The 20504-nt window shown below is 46.0% G+C and overlaps 5 protein-coding genes across 10 annotated transcripts; 2 read left to right on the forward strand and 3 right to left on the reverse strand.

Moving 5' to 3' along the window:
* Positions 1-132: 132 nt before the first annotated feature.
* On the forward strand, positions 133-4373 carry LOC117582265 (39S ribosomal protein L13, mitochondrial). Of its 3 annotated transcripts, XM_034269889.1 has the most exons (7): positions 133-254; positions 318-441; positions 2069-2328; positions 2391-2539; positions 2626-3364; positions 3431-3759; positions 3826-4373. In XM_034269889.1, exons 1-7 carry the CDS (start codon positions 231-233, stop codon positions 4292-4294), a joined length of 2094 nt encoding a protein of 697 aa, XP_034125780.1. In that variant the 5' UTR covers positions 133-230; the 3' UTR covers positions 4295-4373. The 3 variants fall into 3 exon arrangements, with proteins under 3 accessions (XP_034125780.1, XP_034125782.1, XP_034125781.1); XM_034269890.1 differs by lacking the exons at positions 133-254; positions 318-441 and adding an exon at positions 1826-1903; XM_034269891.1 differs by lacking the exons at positions 2069-2328; positions 2391-2539; positions 2626-3364; positions 3431-3759; positions 3826-4373 and adding an exon at positions 716-1153.
* Positions 4374-5420: 1047 nt separating this feature from the next.
* On the forward strand, positions 5421-6191 carry LOC117582270 (probable RNA-binding protein EIF1AD). Its single transcript, XM_034269899.1, has 2 exons — positions 5421-5664; positions 5730-6191. The coding sequence occupies exons 1-2, from the start codon at positions 5493-5495 to the stop codon at positions 6053-6055; spliced, it is 498 nt and encodes a 165-aa protein (XP_034125790.1). The 5' UTR covers positions 5421-5492; the 3' UTR covers positions 6056-6191.
* Positions 6162-17302, reverse strand: LOC117582264 (centrosomal protein of 97 kDa). Of its 4 annotated transcripts, XM_034269885.1 has the most exons (9): positions 17290-17302; positions 9476-9625; positions 9040-9203; positions 8502-8968; positions 8091-8449; positions 7770-8027; positions 7531-7707; positions 7047-7449; positions 6317-6993 (listed from the first exon to the last, which is right to left on the reverse strand). In XM_034269885.1, exons 2-9 carry the CDS (start codon positions 9480-9482, stop codon positions 6384-6386), a joined length of 2445 nt encoding a protein of 814 aa, XP_034125776.1. In that variant the 5' UTR covers positions 9483-9625; positions 17290-17302; the 3' UTR covers positions 6317-6383. The 4 variants fall into 4 exon arrangements, with proteins under 4 accessions (XP_034125779.1, XP_034125778.1, XP_034125777.1 ...); XM_034269888.1 differs by lacking the exons at positions 6317-6993; positions 17290-17302 and adding an exon at positions 6162-6221 and having other exon boundaries at positions 7337-7449; positions 9476-9778; XM_034269887.1 differs by lacking the exons at positions 6317-6993; positions 17290-17302 and adding an exon at positions 6162-6221 and having other exon boundaries at positions 7223-7449; positions 9476-9778.
* LOC117582262 (mediator of RNA polymerase II transcription subunit 12) lies at positions 10085-15334 on the reverse strand. Its single transcript, XM_034269883.1, has 3 exons — positions 14038-15334; positions 13990-13995; positions 10085-12559 (listed from the first exon to the last, which is right to left on the reverse strand). Exons 1-3 carry the CDS (start codon positions 15238-15240, stop codon positions 10190-10192), a joined length of 3579 nt encoding a protein of 1192 aa, XP_034125774.1. The 5' UTR covers positions 15241-15334; the 3' UTR covers positions 10085-10189.
* A 144-nt stretch (positions 17303-17446) lies between the features above and the next one.
* LOC117582263 (putative mediator of RNA polymerase II transcription subunit 26) lies at positions 17447-20385 on the reverse strand. Its single transcript, XM_034269884.1, has 2 exons — positions 19655-20385; positions 17447-19597 (listed from the first exon to the last, which is right to left on the reverse strand). The coding sequence occupies exons 1-2, from the start codon at positions 20238-20240 to the stop codon at positions 17520-17522; spliced, it is 2664 nt and encodes an 887-aa protein (XP_034125775.1). The 5' UTR covers positions 20241-20385; the 3' UTR covers positions 17447-17519.
* Between the last annotated feature and the right edge of the window lie 119 nt (positions 20386-20504).

The raw sequence follows: 20504 nt of genomic DNA on the forward strand, positions 1-20504 counted from the left end.
ACAACATTGAAGTCAGCATGTCTGGCAGCCCGGCATTTTTGAAAATTATATGGTATAATTTGGTATATATTTACAGTATATTATGAAAATGAAAGGGTACATTTTCGTATATTTCCGACTGTCTGTCGGTATATTTTATCGATAACTCCGCAGTCACACTGCTTACACCAAAACAGCTGAAATTTGGAAATTTTCTTTCAAATTCCTTTCAATATTAAAATAGCCTTAACATGTCTATTGCCAAACGTGTGCAGGTACGTACCAGCAGGACTGTTCAGGAACAGAGCCTAATAGAACCCATTCCATCCCTTTTCTAGCAATGGGCAACGTTTGCACGAACCTGGCACATTTACGACTGCACCTGGCAGAACCCTTTTGAGTCCGCTGCACTGGTCAAAACACATCTGATGGGGCTGCACAAGCCCATATACCATCCCATGAGTGAGTAGAAACCATAGTTGTAGCCACCGGCATTAGTTTTAAGTGAGAAATGTGTTTAAATCCGTCGTGGGTGAATGTTTACGTGCCGCCTCGTTACATCACAAACTACGACCGGCGTGTTGTGTTTTTGTTGCTGCTGCTCCCACACCATTCGAAATGGTAATTATAAAAGTGCAGCCGTAGGCCAATTGATGACATCTCTGATGCGCGCTCTGTTCTTCTAGGTTAAGCAAGTCCCACCTTCCGATGTATAAACCCAAATCCGTATTTGCAGATGATTGCGGGGACCATGTGGTGCTGATCAATACCAAGGAAATTGCACTGCCCGGCGACGAGTGGATCAAGCGTGTCTACTTCCATCACACGGGCTATCCCGGTGGTGCTTCCTGGACCCTGGCCTGGCAGCTGCACGAAAAGGATCCCACGATGGTCATGAAGAAGGCCGTGTACAACTCGATGCATGGCAATCTGCAGCGCAGACACACAATGCAGCGATTGCATCTGTTCTCCGGGGACTCGGTGCCCGATGAGATTCTGCAGAATGTCACAAATCAGATACGCACGCCCCGCACCGTGCCCCAGCGACTCGATCATATTGATAAGGAGACGCTGGAGAACTTCCCCGCCATTATGGATTATCCCAAGGACTACATTTTGCGTTGATTGTTGTTAAAATATAGTAATTAAGCGAGAATACATTTTAAACACAAAACATACGTTGTGTTATGAGGGTCTATTCGTTGAGCTTGACAACTTTCCACCATACAAATTTATTGTTAGTGGGCTGTGGACTAGGTGTCGACTCTGTGCTGATGACATTTCACTCTTTGGCATAATGGCAAGGCTTTGATTTCAGTGTTAATGTTAATCGAATGGTTAAAGAGCAACAAGTGGCCTAATGGCGTTAAATTTAAATCCCACTTGCGTTTTAAGCTTTTATTTTTCGTTGAAACTTATTCGTGCAAGCCTTTACAAGCCAATATAAAGGAGTCCTAAGAGGTAGCCAGTATTCAGCAAATGAATGCATCTATCGGATAAAATTATATGTTCGGTGCTAAAATAACGAACCAGCTAGTAGTATTGAAGCGAATATCAAAATCGAGAAATATGATTTACGATCATGAAGAGCGAACGCTTAACCCATTGTGGACCAGTGGGTATTTCAGTTTACGCAGGATTATTATGAAACTTGAAAAATGTTTAATGCATTTCAGTTGAGAGATATTGTGGTAAAGTTATGTTTCAAACAAAGAGAAAGGGTGGGTATCCAATAAGAATTCACAAACAGTACTATTTGCCGCATTTTAACTCAAGTTGTTTACCCATATAAATAGAGGGGGCTTAATTGGGTTAAGCACGTAAACACCAAGGCGACCGGCAGTGAATTGCAAAAATCAAAACAAAAATCAAATTGCCGACGCCTACTCATTGTTCATCTCCAAACATATATAAGATATCAGAGGTTTGATTGTCATCATATACTATATACAAACAGCACACATCTGGAGTGGTTTTTCCCTTCGCATTTCTGTAATCTCTAACAAATCGTTATTTATTTTGTGATTAGCTTATCGGCGTGCAAGACACTCAAACTGAACGCTTTCTCCCCTCTGTTCTGTTTTTGCAGTCTCCAAACGCGGCTTTTGCACGACACACCTACAGCAGCTCCAGCGGCCGCTACACCAAACACAACTTTGTCCAATTTATCAACTCCAAAAACGCAACATGGGCCGCCTGGGTACAGTGGATCCGAGCTCCTACTCGCAGCCGGATTTGATTACCACGGAGCACAGTGTGCTCAACTGGAAGGTGGACTTTGCAGCCACCAAGCTGCAGGGCAGTGTGGTGCACCGCTTCAATGTGCTGTCCAGCAATTTGGAGAAGATTGTGAGTAGCAGGGCAAGGAAATGGCAGCCATTGGAATCTATTTTAATTGCATTCTTTGGCAGCTCCTGGATGTGCGCGACATTAATGTGACGAATGCCACGTTGCTGGCTGGAGGCAGTGAGCTGCCCATCAACTACTTCATCAGCGATCCCGTGAATGATATTGGACAAAAGCTAACACTGGAGTTGCCAGCCGGCACGGCTAAGGGCAGGTGAGCGAGCGATTCGATAAGCTAATCTTTATGGCACTTCGTAAATAATCCAACACTCTGCCTTTACTCTGCGTTCGTGTGAGTAGCTTGAATGTTCGCATCGATTACGAGACCTCAAGCAGTGCCAGCGGCCTGCAGTGGCTGAATCCCACACAGACACTGGGCAAGCAGCATCCGTACATGTTCTCGCAGTGTCAGGCGATACACGCACGTTCGGTGGTGCCCTGCCAAGATACGCCAGCGGTGAAGTTCACCTACGATGCGGTGATTGAGCATCCCACCGAGCTGACGGCGCTGATGAGCGCCATCATTGACAAGAAGCAGCCCGGCAAGACACACTTCAAGCAGGAGGTGCCCATACCCGCCTATCTGGTGGCGATTGCCATTGGCAGGCTGGTCTCCCGTCCGCTCGGCGAGAACTCCAACGTGTGGGCCGAAGAGGCCATTGTGGATGCCTGTGCCGAGGAGTTCTCTGAAACGGCCACCATGCTGAAGACCGCCTCGGATCTGTGCGGTCCGTATGTGTGGAAGCAATACGACTTGCTGGTGATGCCACCATCATTCCCCTTCGGTGGTATGGAGAACCCCTGTCTCACCTTTGTTACACCCACGCTGCTGGCGGGCGACAAATCGCTGGCCGATGTTGTGGCCCATGAGATTGCCCACAGCTGGACGGGCAATTTGGTGACCAACAAGAACTTTGAGCACTTTTGGCTGAACGAAGGCTTCACCGTGTTCGTCGAGTCCAAGATTGTGGGACGCATGCAGGGTGCCAAGGAGCTGGACTTTAAGATGCTCAGCAATCTGACGGATCTACAGGAGTGTGTGAGTAACAGCAGTCATCTATAAATCTTCTCGAAATCCCACTAATTTCGCATTTCCTTCTGGCAGTTGCGCACTCAACTCTCTGGCACACCCGAGCTGACCAAACTGGTGGTGGATCTATCCAATTGTGGGCCCGATGATGCCTTCTCCTCTGTGCCTTACATCAAGGGCTCCACATTCCTGCGCTATCTGGAGGATTTGCTGGGTGGACCAACTGTCTTTGAGCCTTTCCTCCGCGATTACCTGAAGAAATATGCCTACAAATCGATCGAAACCAACGACTTCAAGAGTGCCTTGTACGACTACTTCAAGGATACGGAGCAAAAGGATCAACTGAGCGTCGTGGACTGGGATCTGTGGCTGACCAGCGAGGGCATGCCACCCATTTTACCCAAGTAGGGATAAGCTTGGGCTATATTTAAGAGAGAGTTCCTTAACCAAAGCGGTAATTATTCTTGCAGATTCGATGAATCCCTGTCGAATGTCACCACGGGTCTGGCCAAACTGTGGAGCAATGAGACTGTCTCCAAACTGTCAGACAACAGCGACATCAAGCAGACCATTTCCATCCATCAACTGATTGACTTTTTGGGCAAACTGATCGAATCGAAGGACATTGTCGACCTGAACGAGGACAAGATTGAACTGCTCGAGTCCACCTACAAGCTAAAGCAGTCCAAGAACGCCGAAGTACGTTTCCGCCTGAATCGTTTGATCATTCGTGCCCGCCTGCTCGGCCGTCTGGAAGAGATCATTGAATTTGCCAACTCGAATTTCCGCATGAAATTCTGCCGCCCCATCTACCGCGATTTGGCTGCCTGGCCCGAGGCCAAGCCGGCGGCTATTCGCAACTTTGTCAAAGTCAAGGATCAAATGATGACCGTCTGCTCGCACACCATCGAAAAGGACTTGGGATTAAAGACAATTTAGGTCTGACTTTTTTGAAGTGTGCATTTGTCGAGATTTTTTAATGAAAAATTAAATTTTTTTGTGTATTCTCGTAGTCTGATTTTTTCTTGAGTTTAATCTGGTGCTCCTTGGGCTGTCCGTACTTCTTGGAGCACTTCAGATGCTCCAGTGGCAAAGGAAGAACCAAATGGATCGATTGGAAACAAATTTAAACTTCAATTCGGCACTCAAAATACGTGAAAAAAAACAGCAGACAAGGCCGTGCGGTTGAATGCCAGTGTTTATTTTATAATTCTTGTTGAGGGTTCTCCTGGCCGTATGCTGTGTCCTGGCCCTGTGCTGCGTCTTGACCCTGTGGTTCCTCTTATCCCTGTGAGAAAGTCCTTGTCCTTCCTCCTGACCGTTCCCGAATCGCATGCCCACCGGCAGCGGTAATCGTCTATTATTGGGATAATGCGGAGATTCGAACATATTTCTAGTCGACACCCCAAATTTCTCAAATAGATTGAAGGTCAGGTTCATTCTCGACCGCAATTCGCGTATTTTGGCAATTCTTCTTCACGCGCGAGATAATGGTTTCCCAACCGTCACGCGTTTGGTTCATCTTCGCTAAACGAAATGTCCAAAAATATGAATAAAATAACAGATTTAGTTATATTTTACAGGACCATTTGCTCAAGGTTTGTCCTTTTATAAAAATCCACAGACTTCTCCTCGCTTGAGCCTAACTTTTTCTGTAAGCTGCTATTAGTTTGCCAAAAAAAATGAGTCGCCGATTCGAAGTCATAGATGACATAGAAAAAGGCGCCGGTATCGTTCGATACAATTTCATGTATTTTAAATTTGTGTGTCCTATGGTCCAGTTCCAGTTCAACGGTATGTAGTTTCTATGTAGCTGAAATGTAGAAAGACAAAGTTAGTAGACATTTTGGTGGGTGCATAAAACATTATTTTATAAACAAATCAATTAAGGAGAGTCTTAGCAATGATTGTGTCTTGTAAAGAATTTATTGACGAATCTGATACAATTATAATTTCGGGGCTGAGAGTCTTAGCTTATTAGTAAAACATGATTTGTTATGTGCATACTTTCGTAAAATGGAAATGTATATTTCGGCATATTTCTGTTGGTATATTACATCGATAAATCCGTGGTCACACTGTCTATTGTGTACAAACAAAATTTTAAAATCAATTTTTTCGTTTTTGCGTCAAAAATATGCACCGTTCACATCCGAGTACCACGCGACGGAAGCATTTGATTAAGGAAATGATGGAGGATGACTATGAGCTGCCCACAGAGCAGCAGCAGATCGTGCGCGTCGTCAGCAGTCGCGGCAACAATCTCCACGAGGTGGAACCAGCAACGCCAGAGTCGGAGAACTTTCTGGGTATGATAACTGGGATAATCCTCTAAAGAAACCATGTCTAACGTACATTTTAATCTCAATTCTAGTGTCTATGCCTAACAAATATCGCAAAAACATGTGGGTAAAGCGCGGCGACTTTTTGCTGGTGGAGCCCATCGAGGAGGGCGACAAAGTCAAAGCGGAAATCTCCAAAATTCTCACCAACGACCACGTCAAGGAGTACACCAAGGCGGGCATATGGCCGGAAAGATTTGCCAAGAATCCCCCACAGGCGGCCAAAACACAAAACGACGATGAGGATTCCGATTTTGAGGATGATCTAACGCCGAATACAAACCGTCCCGTGCAGGAATCCGCTGAAGAGGATGACGACGAGGATGAGGAGACTGAGAGCAGCGAGGATGAAGACTGACACGAGTTCACTAGTGCATTGTGGAGGTGCATTACAAAATTTTAGCTTTGTATATTTTCAATTTTTCGTTTTCTTTTTCCTTTTTTACCATCTTTGAAAATGTAACAAAATAATTAGATGGTCAACTACGAATTAATTGCTGTTGATGTTGTTGTTGTTGCTGCTGGTGGCTGCTGCTAGTCCTAAATGTGTGTTAAATCAATTGAAAATGGTTGCAAAAGCTACATCAAAGCCTAAACGATTAATTAATGCGCGCTGAGATCGATTCTTAAAGCGTTTTTTATTCACTGGGATTTCCTTTTTGGGTGGCTCTGGCTGCTGGCTTTATTTATGCATCCGCCTCCACAGACTCATCGTGCTCCTTTTGCTCGCCATCGTCCGGCTCCAGCTGCTTGAACGGAGGCAACGCCTCGATCTTCGACTCCAGCGCCAGTGTCGATGGTCGCGGTTTGGTGAAGGGAAAGTTCGCCAGATCCTCCATCTGTGGCGTGTGCACGGCAATCAGATCGGTTTGCGTCGAGCTGCAGTCACGCTGCTCTGGCTGCACCTGCTCCTGGCTCTCTGCTTCGGGCTGTCTAATGAGCGCATCCTGTGGCAAATTACACACCATTGTCAGGCAGTTGACAATCGTCCCGATCGAGCTCTGCAGCTGCTGCACTTGGTCCGTCAGCATGGTGCAACGTTGCGCCAGATCGTTGACCACAGAGGCCGAGTTCTGATCAAGACTCACGGGCGCAGAGCCACCGCCACCAGCACTGACATCCTCGCACGAAACTGTGGCCTGTACGGGAACGATTGCTGCTGTGGCAGCCTTTGGATCCACATGCATGCTAGACACCTTCTTCCACAGCGCATTGATGGCCTGCATCTGCAGCTGCTGAATCTTTCGCTCATTCTCCAGCTGCGCCTTGGTCAGTCGCATGTCTTTGCTGAGTTGTCTGTATAAAAAGAAGGATTAGCCTACACTCAAGGACGCAGTCTGTGGACTTACTCAATGTACTCCTGCACGCGGCGTCGCTGCAGCTTCTCGGCAATGTCCGGATTGTGTTTCTTGCGCGTATAATAGCCACGCCACATTTTCTGTATAATAACCGCAGAGGACTCTGTCATGTGCTCGATCAAACGATCCGCCGCACAGTTCTGACTGCTGTTGTCCACCAGCTGCTGCTGTTGCTGCTGCTGATTCCTCTGCGCTGCCATCTTCCTAATGGTCGTCAACTTGTCAATGTTAATCTGTTCATCATCATCCGTGCTGTCCGTCGTTGTCGAAGTCATATGCTGCTGCTGCTGCACTCTGTCTGTTGTTCTGGCTGCCACCTTGCGTGGACTGCTCGTGGGACTCTGTGTGCGCTTCAGCAGTGGACTACGCACACGCGGCAAGTTCAATTTGTTGTCTGTGCAGTGAATAAAATCAAATAAATAAATAAAATCCCGTGTAACAATAGAGATTAGTCATGCTTGGGCTGCCTGGCTACCTTTGTTTTTGTTGATTTTCGTTTTGTGCAGCTGCGAATTGAGCGCACTGACCGTCACACGTTGGGCCACGGCAGCGGGACAGACATCCGGACTCATTAGAGTCTCCGGCACGGGCACCATTTTCGAAGCAGCAGCCAAAGGGCCACCCGCAGGCGGTTGACTGAGGAATGTTTGATCTGTTTTTGGAGGGGAAATTCATGCCATAAGTGATGGTTAGAATGGATGGACAATTACGCACCATTATAGGGATTTGGCGTTATGTTGCGAGGCGTTGATTCCGTCGAATTGTAGGTCTTGGTGGTCACGCTGCTGGACATGCCGCTGCCTGCGAGCGAGTAGTCGCCATCGTTCTTGATGTTCTCAATCAGCGAAATGCTCATCTGCAGCGAATGATTGACGGAGCCATTGTCGTTGATGCTGCTATTGCTGCTGCTGTTGCCATGATAACTATTCACCATGGACTCGGGCGAGCCTTGGCGGCCACTCAAGCGAGAGACTGCAAAAGGGAAGCAGATGAGTAATCAATAAACATCCCAAAAGCCGAAAGACTTGCACCCACATCTTGGTGACTGTATGCGACTGGTGGGCTTTCTGCGATGCGATGAGGGTGAAGTGCTCGCGGAGCTATTCGCATTGTCCATGATCTCCTCCTGCAGCTGGCGCTGATGATGCTGCGCCTTGCTTAGGATTAGGCGCAGCTTGCGATCGTCTTCGTTCTCCAGGGCCTTGCCCACCAGTGGACAGAAGGTGCTCAGATGCTTGGCCAGCGCGGGCTGCTCGCCCACACGGAACTGGCGACCACGCCCCTGGCTGTACAGCCACTCGGCCTTGAGGCTCTCGATGGGATCCACCGCATAGCCATCAATGCACTTGAGGCTCATGCACCAGTTCAGCACAAAAGGCCGATAATCAAAGCCGCTAAAAGGGCAGACAGTCAATAAAAGGGATCGCGAGGAGAATCGTTACTTACTCCACGCTATTGGGACCCAGGGACATGTTCACACAGCCATTATCGTTGATGGAGAGACTGAGGAGATTGCTCAGATGCGACAGCGTGCAGATCTCGTTCAAGTCATCGATGTTGTTCTTGGCCAGCGTCAGTGTTTCCAGGGAGGTGGGCAAGTACTTGTCGCATTGCCGCAGATGCGTCAGACGATTGCCGTGCAGGTAGAGCTCCTTGAGATTGCCCAAATACGAGATGTCCGATATGCTGGTGATGCTGTTCTCCGCCAGATTAAGGCACTCCAACGCCACATTCGTGCTTAGATGTTCGATGGTCTTGATGTTGTTGCCCTCCAAATTGAGCACTCGCAGGTGCAGGCAATCCTTGAGGCCCTCAATCGAGAGAATGCCATTGAAGGAGAGGTTCAGTTCGCGCAGACAGTGCAGCCGACAGACGCCATACATACGCAGCAATTGGTTCTTCGCCAGCGACAGCTGAAGTGAACAAAAAAACATTATTTATATAGGCGAAAATTCAGTTTTTAAATGGGAACTATTATAGGAACCGTTTCGATCTTGAGGTACGAGTCAATGTTGTCGATTTTCTGCAGCTCATTCTCGTCCAGTATCAGCTTGCGTATGTTGTGTGCATCCTCCTGCTTGGGCACCTTCTTGAGCTTTTGTTTGGAGAGGTTCAGGGTCTGCTTCTCGCTGCAGCCGCCTTCGTCACCTGCCAAACAGAGCGAGGAGTGGTGAGGGGTAGACAGAAAGTCACACAAATGTATACACAATGTAAAGTAATTTGATGACTTCATCGGGGTTAGTCCTGGTTAGTGGTCTGGGGGCTGTGGAGCTTCGCGCAGGTGCGACACCAAGGCCCCCACTCCACGGCCCAAAAGCAGACTGCAAATTTCGATGCAATGAAGCGAGCAACCAGACAGCTGCTTGGCTGCTTCCCCGCTCGAATAGCAAGGAAAATTCCTTTACTCTTTTCCAGCTTACCGCTCATGGTGGCTAGCTGGTGGCACACTTAAAATTCCAGCAGTTGTTACCGCACGTCGCTGCCAGCCAATTGGAGTGGCGTCGTCCACCACGAAAAATCAATGTTGCGGAATGCAGCGTCTCTCCTTCCTCTCAGACCCAGAGTTTCTGCTCTTTCTGTGCCCTTTGTGTATGCTTTGGATAATGATGTGTAGTCTTTAGGAGCTTATGCTACCTGGTTCGTGTGCTGCCATGGTCATTAATTTATTTACTTTACTTTTTTTAATTTTTTACTTTTGCCGCTGCGCCTGTCAGTGTGACCGCGCATTTATTCATTAAATATACTTTAAGACGTTTGGGTATATACCGAATATACTTTTGACTGTAAAAATATACCGCAACATATACTGTGAAGAAAAATGAACTAAGCCTCTGTAAATCCGCTCTAGTTAAACAGGGGAGAAATTTGAACGTCGCCAAAGACTAGATCAATAAAATCTATCCATCCAAAATAACACGATCTCTCCCATATGAACTGCTGTAAAACAAATGTTATCGATGTATGCTATTGCTAATCGATAGCGATGTATGCTATTGCTAATCGATAGTAGCGTGTTAGCTTCCCTGATCCCGCCATTATGCCTGTTTGGCGCTTTTATTGTGCACAAGTGTATATAAAATATATTAAACCAACAACTCTTAACAAATAAAATAAAGAAATGACTGGAGGCATTGTTAAAGTTTGTTTTGGTCCATGTTATCGACGTTCTCGCACACCTCTTTGACGAGAAGCGGCACCAACTCCAGCGACTCCACCAAAGCCATCTCGTCACGAAGATTTCGAATGTACATTCTTTGGATCTGACGGATCATGGGACTAATGACTGATTCGCTCACTATATTATCTACAGTGTGACTGTAATCAACTTGCTGTACTTTATCCAGGTCTGCTCGTGCTCTTGTGTATGCATTCTCCCACATTTTCTTCGACTTGTAAGTTTTGTCATGTGTACACTGTTTCGGATTCAATATCCCCTCCTTCTTAGAATCGTTGGACAGTTCCATAATCACCGCCTGTAATTCCAATTCGTTGCTCACCAGGGAACGCAGTTCGTCGGCGTTCTTCACACTGATCACAGTCGATGCCGTGGACGTGGACTCCGTGGACAGGTACTCGTGTTTGCATGCCATCTTGGAGCTGTGCTTTTCGCAGCATTTGGGGGAACATCTTACCTCAGCTTTATCGGCAATGTGTGAGGGTTGGCAATCGTCAGCGTTCGTAAAAAGTTGTTGCTGCACCAGGCGACTGCTGGACCGAGCACGTGGCACAGGGGCGACAGTGGCCTTAGTGCAGTTTCGGCTATGAGGTGTTTTAATCCGGCTTGAACTACTCTCTGCATGCTCTTGAGTAGCATTCGAGAACGGCTGCTTTTGCAAATTGGAATGCAACTGCTGCTTTGCTGAATTGCAATAAGATGACTCCAGATGCTCCCGCGGTGGCTGCTGCTTCAAGTGATCATTCGGAGTCTTCTGTATAGGAGCCTCAAACGAATCCTTTTTAGCCGCTTTCTGGTACTCCGCCTGCAACAATTTGGGAGCAGTCTTACGAGTCGGAACATCAAATGGCTGCTGTGAAGGCTGCTTTATATCCTGAGCAAACCCATGAGAAGGTTTCTGTGTAGAATTCTGATAGACTTCTGGAGCCCGATGCTTAAAGTGATCAGAAGTAACCTGAGAAGAAACTCGATACTCCTCCGGTGGCTGTTTCTTCAATTGATCATGCGGAGACCTCGGAAGACAACCCTCAAGCGGATTCTTCTTTGGGTGATTATGAGACTCCTTGGGAGAATTTTTAACAATCTGCTGAGGATTCTTATCATAATTCAGATATGTAGGCTCCCAATGTTCCTCTGGGTTCTGTTTCAATGGATTTCTTTGAGAAGCCTGCGAGGGAGCACCCTCAAACGGATCCATCTTATGGAGATTTTGGTGCTTCGTCTGCTGACCTTCCTGCATCATCGAGGGAGAATTCATACGAGTCTGCTGATCATACGGTTGCTGCTGAGAATGCTGCCGCATATTCTGGGGATTTCCATGGTAAGTTTTCTTTGCATAATTATGATAAACAGACTCCTGATACTCTTGCGTGGGCTGCTGCTTTAAATGATCAACGGGAAATTTCGGAGGGGGATCTTGGTAGTCCGTCAGCTGATTTTTCTGTACCATGTGATGAGACTTCTCATGCGAAAGATTCTTTGTAAAACACTGATGACCAGGTACTCGATACTCCTGCAGTGGATGCTGCTTCAACTGATCATTAGGAGCCTTCTCAGGAAGTTGTTCACACGGACACTGCTTTGGAAGATGCTTCACCATCATTTTGGGAGCATTCTTATAATCGTCATGGGGCATCAGAACTCGATACAACAGCGGTGTCTGCTCCTTAAACTGATCATTCGGATCCGTTTTAGGGGAATTCTTGTACTCCATTTTCTTCTGAGGAGGATCGACATATTCGTCCGTCTTAGTGGGATTTTGGTATTCCGTCTGCTGGCATGGCTGCATCATCTTTACGTTATTCTTACGAGTCTGATCATCATGTGGCTGCTGTGAAGGCTGCTCATATCCAGACATTCGATACTGCTGTCGTGGTTGCTGCTTCAATTGATCATTAGCCAGCTTCCGAGGAAGCTCCTCATACGAACTATTCTTTTGGAGATTTTGCTCCATCATTTTGGAAGCATTCTTATGATCATTGTGTGGATGATGTGGGGGTTCCCTTATGTTCTGAGCATTTCCATGCGAAGATTTCTTTGCAGAATTCTCATAAGAAGACTCTCGATACTCCTGCGGTGGCTGCTGCTTCAACTGCTCAAGACGAACATTTGGGGAAGGACCGTCACAGGGATCATTCGGTTGGAGATTTTCTTGCATCATTTTGGAAGCATTATTATGATCATCACTTGGCATCTGTGGAGGCTGCTGCACATTCTGAGCCAGATTTATATACTGATCCTTCTTAGGAGGATTTTGGTACTCGGTTTGATGATTTTGCTGCATCATCTTTTGTGTATTCTTTCGAGTCTGATCATCATGTGGCTGCTGTGAAGGCTGCTCATATCCAGACATTCGAAACTGCTGTCGTGGTTGCTGCTTCAATTGATCATTAGCCAGCTTCCGAGGAAGCTCCTCATACGAACTATTCTTTTGGAGATTTTGCTCCATCATTTTGGAAGCATTCTTATGATCATTGTGTGGCTGATGTGGGGGTTCCCTTATGTTCTGAGCATTTCCATGCGAAGATTTCTTTGCAGAATTCTCATAAGCAGACTCTCGATACTCCTGCGGTGGCTGCTGCTTCAACTGATCATTAGGAGCCTTCTGAGGAAGTTGTTCACACGGATCCTGCTTTGGGAGATGCTTCAGCATCATTTTGGGAGCATTCTTATAATCATCATGTGGCATCAGAACCCGATCCATTATCGGTGTCTGTTCCTTAAACTGATCATTCAGATCCATTTTAGGGGAATTCTTGTACTCCATTTTCATCTGAGGAGGATCGACATATTCGTCCGTCTTAGTGGGATTTTGGTATTCCATCTGCTGGCATGGCTGCATCATCTTAGATCTGTTGTGAGGAGTCTGAGCAACATGGTACATCTGTGTGGTCGCCTTATCACCAAACATTCGATACTGTTNTGCTGCTTCAATTGATCATTAGCCAGCTTCCGAGGAAGCTCCTCATACGAACTATTCTTTTGGAGATTTTGCTCCATCATTTTGGAAGCATTCTTATGATCATTGTGTGGCTGATGTGGGGGTTCCCTTATGTTCTGAGCATTTCCATGCGAAGATTTCTTTGCAGAATTCTCATAAGCAGACTCTCGATACTCCTGCGGTGGCTGCTGCTTCAACTGATCATTAGGAGCCTTCTGAGGAAGTTGTTCACACGGATCCTGCTTTGGGAGATGCTTCAGCATCATTTTGGGAGCATTCTTATAATCATCATGTGGCATCAGAACCCGATCCATTATCGGTGTCTGTTCCTTAAACTGATCATTCAGATCCATTTTAGGGGAATTCTTGTACTCCATTTTCATCTGAGGAGGATCGACATATTCGTCCGTCTTAGTGGGATTTTGGTATTCCATCTGCTGGCATGGCTGCATCATCTTTTGTGTATTCTTACGAGTCTGATCATCATGTGGCTGCTGTGAAGGCTGCTCATATCCAGACATTCGATACTGCTGTCGTGGTTGCTGCTTCAATTGATCATTAGCCAGCTTCCGAGGAAGCTCCTCATACGAACTATTCTTTTGGAGATTTTGCTCCATCATTTTGGAAGCATTCTTATGATCATTGTGTGGCTGATGTGGGGGTTCCCTTATGTTCTGAGCATTTCCATGCGAAGATTTCTTTGCAGAATTCTCATAAGAAGACTCTCGATACTCCTGCTGTGGCTGCTGCTTCAACTGCTCAAGACGAACATTTGGGGAAGGACCGTCACAGGGATCATTCGGTTGGAGATTTTCTTGCATCATTTTTGAAGCATTATTATGATCATCACTTGGCATCTGTGGAGGCTGCTGCACATTCTGAGACAGATTTATATACTGATCCTTCTTAGGAGGATTTTGGTATTCCGTCTGCTGGCATGGCTGCATCATCTTTTGTGTATTCTTACGAGTCTGATCATCATGTGGCTGCTGTGAAGGCTGCTCATATCCAGACATTCGATACTGCTGTCGTGGTTGCTGCTTCAATTGATCATTAGCCAGCTTCCGAGGAAGCTCCTCATACGAACTATTCTTTTGGAGATTTTGCTCCATCATTTTGGAAGCATTCTTATGATCATTGTGTGGCTGATGTGGGGGTTCCCTTATGTTCTGAGCATTTCCATGCGAAGATTTCTTTGCAGAATTCTCATAAGCAGACTCTCGATACTCCTGCGGTGGCTGCTGCTTCAACTGATCATTAGGAGCCTTCTGAGGAAGTTGTTCACACGGATCCTGCTTTGGGAGATGCTTCAGCATCATTTTGGGAGCATTCTTATAATCATCATGTGGCATCAGAACCCGATCCATTATCGGTGTCTGTTCCTTAAACTGATCATTCAGATCCATTTTAGGGGAATTCTTGTACTCCATTTTCATCTGAGGAGGATCGACATATTCGTCCGTCTTAGTGGGATTTTGGTATTCCATCTGCTGGCATGGCTGCATCATCTTTTGTGTATTCTTACGAGTCTGATCATCATGTGGCTGCTGTGAAGGCTGCTCATATCCAGACATTCGATACTGCTGTCGTGGTTGATGCTTCAATTGATCATTTGCCAGCTTCCGAGGAAGTTCCTCATACGAACTATTCTTTTGGAGATTTTGCTCCATCATTTTGGAAGCATTCTTATGATCATTGTGTGGCTGATGTGGGGGTTCCCTTATGTTCTGAGCATTTCCATGCGAAGATTTCTTTGCAGAATTCTCATAAGAAGACTCTCGATACTCCTGCTGTGGCTGCTGCTTCAACTGCTCAAGACGAACATTTGGGGAAGGACCGTCACAGGGATCATTCGGTTGGAGATTTTCTTGCATCATTTTTGAAGCATTATTATGATCATCACTTGGCATCTGTGGAGGCTGCTGCACATTCTGAGACAGATTTATATACTGATCCTTCTTAGGAGGATTTTGGTATTCCGTCTGCTGGCATGGCTGCATCATCTTTTGTGTATTCTTACGAGTCTGATCATCATGTGGCTGCTGTGAAGGCTGCTCATATCCAGACATTCGATACTGCTGTCGTGGTTGATGCTTCAATTGATCATTTGCCAGCTTCCGAGGAAGTTCCTCATACGAACTATTCTTTTGGAGATTTTGCTCCATCATTTTTGAAGCATTCTTATTATCATTGTGTGGCTGATGTGGGGGTTCCCTTATGTTCTGAGCATTTCCATGCGAAGATTTCTTTGCAGAATTCTCATAAGCAGACTCTCGATACTCCTGCGGTGGCTGCTGCTTCAACTGATCATTAGCCAGCTTCCGAGGAAGCTCCTCATACGAACTATTCTTTTGGAGATTTTGCTCCATCATTTTGGAAGCATTCTTATGATCATTGTGTGGCTGATGTGGGGGTTCCCTTATGTTCTGAGCATTTCCATGCGAAGATTTCTTTGCAGAATTCTCATAAGCAGACTCTCGATACTCCTGCGGTGGCTGCTGCTTCAACTGATCATTAGGAGCCTTCTGAGGAAGTTGTTCACACGGATCCTGCTTTGGGAGATGCTTCAGCATCATTTTGGGAGCATTCTTATAATCATCATGTGGCATCAGAACCCGATCCATTATCGGTGTCTGTTCCTTAAACTGATCATTCAGATCCATTTTAGGGGAATTCTTGTACTCCATTTTCATCTGAGGAGGATCGACATATTCGTCCGTCTTAGTGGGATTTTGGTATTCCATCTGCTGGCATGGCTGCATCATCTTTTGTGTATTCTTACGAGTCTGATCATCATGTGGCTGCTGTGAAGGCTGCTCATATCCAGACATTCGATACTGCTGTCGTGGTTGATGCTTCAATTGATCATTTGCCAGCTTCCGAGGAAGTTCCTCATACGAACTATTCTTTTGGAGATTTTGCTCCATCATTTTGGAAGCATTCTTATGATCATTGTGTGGCTGATGTGGGGGTTCCCTTATGTTCTGAGCATTTCCATGCGAAGATTTCTTTGAAGAATTCTCATAAGAAGACTCTCGATACTCCTGCGGTGGCTGCTGCTTCAACTGCTCAAGACGAACATTTGGGGAAGGACCGTCACAGGGATCATTCGGTTGGAGATTTTCTTGTATCATTTTGGAAGCATTCTTATGATCATCACTTGGCATCTGTGGAGGCTTGCCCATATCCTGAGGTATCCCATGCGAAGGTTTCTTTGTTGAATTCTCATAAGCAGGCATCCGATACTTCTGTGGTGGCTGCTCCTTCCATTGATCTTGAAGCGGCTTCTGCGCCAGATCTATATACTGATCCTTCTTAGGAGGATTTTGGTACACCGTTTGATGATTTTGCTCTTTTTGTGTATTCTTACGAGTCTGATCATCATGCGGAGGCTGATGTAGAGGCTCTCTCATATTCTCAGGATACTCAGGAACCCGATACTGCTGCTGCTTCAATAGATCTTGAGGCGGTTTACCTGACTGATGCTGGGGCACAATCTGATATCGACCCGGATATCGATGCTTCTGCTGATGGGAAGCACTCTCATAATTCTTGTACTCTTGAGGATGATTCTCCTCATGCTCCTGCTGATAATGTGTCTGTAGTGGGTGCAACTCGGCTTTTTGATAGATGCGCTGCATTAGTGCAGATCTTTGATTTGTTTTCAGCCCGCTGATCTGGTCCATGATGGAAATCGGCTGATGTTGCCGTTCTGGAGGCTTCTTTTTAGGGCATTCCAGTGTCTGTAAACTGGTAGGATTTAAAATCTGACGGATCTTCTCCGGTAGCACGCTTTTTCCCTGTTGTGGCATTTCCTCTTCTTGCTTACGGGAATCCGAGCGATAGCTGTGGCCTTGTCTGTCCATCAAGCGAGAGCAAATTTTGTATATTTCAATCGTTTCGAGTTTGTTTGAGTATATGGAAAGATGTGACATCACCTACACAAAGTGATGACTTTAATGAAAAGGTTACTTTTCCAACAAAAAGTGAACGAAGGGGATGAGTCTAATATATTAAAAGAAAAGCTTTGTGAACAAGCGGAAACGTTGTGAGCCGCGTTAAGAGTAATTGTGTGGTGTGCTCTACGAAATCTCCATAAACTTTATGTCAATGTTAACTCTTGCACTTCCTTTATCCTCTTTTCCACTTAATGAACTATTTCATTTGAATTTTCTGTTGTATTTAAACTATTCTGATCTATACTCGGATATATTGGCTACAGAAGACGGGGACCCCTTCTAGTGATTTAGAATGATTTCTACCGGCTTTTGGTATTATTTTTATTGAATGCAATACTTAAAAAATATAAACAAAGGTCACATCGAATCAAAAGTGAATTTAAACGTTGTTAGGCTCTCCTCTGTTCCATCTGGACGTTGTCCTTGTAAATCTGACCGACAAGGTGCGGCACCTTCTCCAGATACTGCATCAGATGCATCTCATCCTGCATGAGGGTCATATACTTGTTGTGTATCTTCATGATCATGGGCGTGATGACTTTGCAGTTGACTAAATCATCTACGCTCACACAGCATTTCTTGCTATGGTTTTCGCAGTTTGTCGAACCCATAGTTGAATCCGTGGTGGATTCTTTATCCTTGCTAAGAGGCGCATTAACTATGGCCAAACTCTTGGACCCTGGTTGGCTGTCATCTGTGTGCGAACTCGAGACTGAACGTGTGGAGACTGCCTCTTCCAGGCTATTGATTGGAGTGGCATTAACTGTTCCTGAGAGTTGATTGCGCCTCGAGGCTTGTTCACTGCGCACCGATTGCATTTCCAACTCTTCTCGCACCATGGATCGCAGCTCCTCGCCGGTCTTTGCACTGATCGAAGTCGATACCGTGAAGCCACTGGCCGTGGAACATCGATCCTGCTCGTCAATGGATAGCTTCTGTTTGGGTTTGTATTTGTCCTTTTCGCAGCCTTTATTCTGTACGCAATCCATGCACTTGCGGTTCGGTTTTGTGTTCTTAGCCTCGTTGGAAATATGATGATTAGAATTATCCTCAGGCGTTTCACTCAAGCAGGAGAATGGAGGAAAGTCTGAATTCTGCTGAGAATTTGTCTGTGATTCCAACTGCAAGTTAGGAGGGGAATGTTGCAGTGGCTGTGGCTGCTCCTGACACGTTTGTCGAGTACGATTCTGTGTCGTATCCTGTTGAGGCGCATAATCCATAAACTTGTACGTCGGGCAACACGGCAATGGGATCTCTTTAGCTTTCGATGAGCCTTTGCTAGGCGATGCCTTATTCTGGCCCTGATTTATCTTCTGCTGGATATATGAATCATAGGAATCATTCTCGTTCGTATTGCTCAAGCGGGAGAACTGAGTAGAGCCTGCCCTCTCCTGATATGTTTGCTTCTGCTGAGGATTCTTTTGTACCTCCAGCTGGAAGTGAAGATGCGAATGCTGCCGATTCGGCTCCTGTGGCTGCTCCTGATACTGTGTCTTTGTCGATGTATGCATGGGGGCATACTCTGCATACTCCATATTTTTGTGGACTTCTTTAGCTTTGAAAATGTTATTGCTCATCAATGCTAGATTCTGGCTTTGATATGACTCTTGCTGCTTAATATCCATGGCATTATCTTTCTGCGCATTCTTCTCTTCCACAGCTTTTGACCTTTCGCAAAAATATTCCTTCACCTGCCACACCACACTCTCAGGCAGTTTACCATACAACGATTGCAATTCAATCTCGTCGCGGGCCAAGCAACGCAACTCGTCCCGCACCATGGAACGCAGATCGTCGCCGCTCTTCACACTGATCACAGTCGATGCAGTGGAGCTATTCTCGCCATTAGACAACATGCATTCATTGCAAAACTTTTTTTTTACCATGTGGCAGCCTGAACCGGAGGGAGATTCTGCTTCGAAATTCTTCTTTGCTGCGTGCTCAGCTGGAAGCTCCCCAGCATTCTCTCTGGCCCAACCTTCTACAAGGGGAACACTGTACTGGCTTGGACCACCTTGTGTCTGCTTTTGAGACATATTCTGAGAAGAATTCGAGGAATATGTTTGCTGCATCGGTTCGGGCTGCTGTTTTGCAGGCCTCCCAAACTCATTCAGATAATTCTGATACGACTCTTGAGGTGAAATCTGCCCTTTGGTGGCATATTCCATGTGCTCGCATGGTGTATTTCTTTCTACTTCCATAATATAATCATCGATTTCCATGTCGGATATGTTATTATAGGACAGGGGCAGGTTGTACACTGAGACGTCTTTAGTTGTGGCACAACGCTGAGTCGAATTATGATACGAATCTTGTCCATACTGCTGCTTGGGTTGAGTCTGATACGAATTATGTTCCGGCATAAATTCCATGTACTTATTGTAAGAAGTATTGTCATCAGATCCACTGAAATTATCTGCGAAATTCTCCTCCGCCGAAGGTTGGCCAAAGGCTGTGTTGGAGTACTCTGCAGAAAGATAAAATTGCATAGAAGAGCAAATGGAAATGGAAGATCCTTTCTTACCTTTGGAGCTGGCTCTGCTTGGAGTTGCTTTCATCTGGCTGTGATAATGGTGCGATTGCTCTTGAGGATGTTTCGGATACGAAGTCTGAAGATACTGCGGCTGTGGCTGCTGCTGCACCATGGGAGGACACTGGTATTTCTGATCCAAATACTGTGTCTGCTGCTGCTGTTGATGATTCTGATACATCTGCTGCTGCATGCCAGGCTTCTGGTTAAAGTTCTGTTGCAGCTGTTGAGGATGATATTCGCCTTGCTGATAGCTACGCTGCAAGCCAATTTCTCGCTCCTGAAGCTGCATCTGGTCCTGCATGTGCGGCTTCTGCTGCTGCTGTATTGGAGATCTCTTCTGTGGCCATTGTAGATTCTTCTGATCGCTTTGAGTCAACATCTCACGTACCATTCCTCGCACCTTGTGCTTGTCCTGTGGCGACATCCCCTCACCTACCATTGAGCCATTGCTGTGGCTTGTCCCATGAGGCATGTCTGGTTGCTGTAGGAATGAGCCAATCGGTTTTATCTTCCCACTCCTGGACTCGTAGAATTTCGTATTAAAGTCCGAGCAATATGTGAAGGCTCGCTTATGCATAGATCGGGTGGGAATTTGTCGATGTTTCAATCGATCTGAGTTTGTTTCAGTACATGAGGAGATGACTTTAATAACAAGCTTACTTTGCTACATAAAAGTCCCCAACGAAGGGATCAACAAGTTTTTCGGGGTAAGAAAACAATCGTTTTTGATATAGAAACATCGTGATGAGGATGTCTCTGTTATACATACACGAAGCCTTTTTGGCAGCGGTACACTCAAGCGTGAGCTTGAGCTGGATTGTGTAGCATTGTGTGACTTGCA

Source organism: Drosophila guanche, unplaced genomic scaffold (genome assembly GCF_900245975.1).
Source record: "Drosophila guanche unplaced genomic scaffold, DGUA_6, whole genome shotgun sequence".
Taxonomy (NCBI): Eukaryota; Metazoa; Arthropoda; class Insecta; order Diptera; family Drosophilidae; genus Drosophila; species Drosophila guanche.

Bases quoted from the DNA above. Each gene is read 5' to 3' on its own strand.
- LOC117582262 (XM_034269883.1), bottom strand. From the start codon at position 15,240: ATGTCTGGATATGAGCAGCCTTCACAGCAGCCACATGATGATCAGACT.
- LOC117582263 (XM_034269884.1), bottom strand. From the start codon at position 20,240: ATGCATAAGCGAGCCTTCACATATTGCTCGGACTTTAATACGAAATTC. The intron at 19,598-19,654 runs GTAAGAAAGGAT...ATCTTTCTGCAG, and splicing joins AAGCAGAGCCAGCTCCAAAG to AGTACTCCAACACAGCCTTT.
- LOC117582265 (XM_034269889.1), top strand. From the start codon at position 231: ATGTCTATTGCCAAACGTGTGCAG. The intron at 255-317 runs GTACGTACCAGC...TCCCTTTTCTAG, and splicing joins CTATTGCCAAACGTGTGCAG to CAATGGGCAACGTTTGCACG. The intron at 3,760-3,825 runs GTAGGGATAAGC...TTATTCTTGCAG, and splicing joins ATGCCACCCATTTTACCCAA to ATTCGATGAATCCCTGTCGA.
- LOC117582270 (XM_034269899.1), top strand. From the start codon at position 5,493: ATGCACCGTTCACATCCGAGTACCACGCGACGGAAGCATTTGATTAAG. The intron at 5,665-5,729 runs GTATGATAACTG...TCTCAATTCTAG, and splicing joins AGAGTCGGAGAACTTTCTGG to TGTCTATGCCTAACAAATAT.
- LOC117582264 (XM_034269885.1), bottom strand. The intron at 8,969-9,039 runs GTTCCTATAATA...TGTTCACTTCAG, and splicing joins CGTACCTCAAGATCGAAACG to CTGTCGCTGGCGAAGAACCA. The intron at 7,450-7,530 runs GTAGCCAGGCAG...TTCACTGCACAG, and splicing joins GAAAATCAACAAAAACAAAG to ACAACAAATTGAACTTGCCG.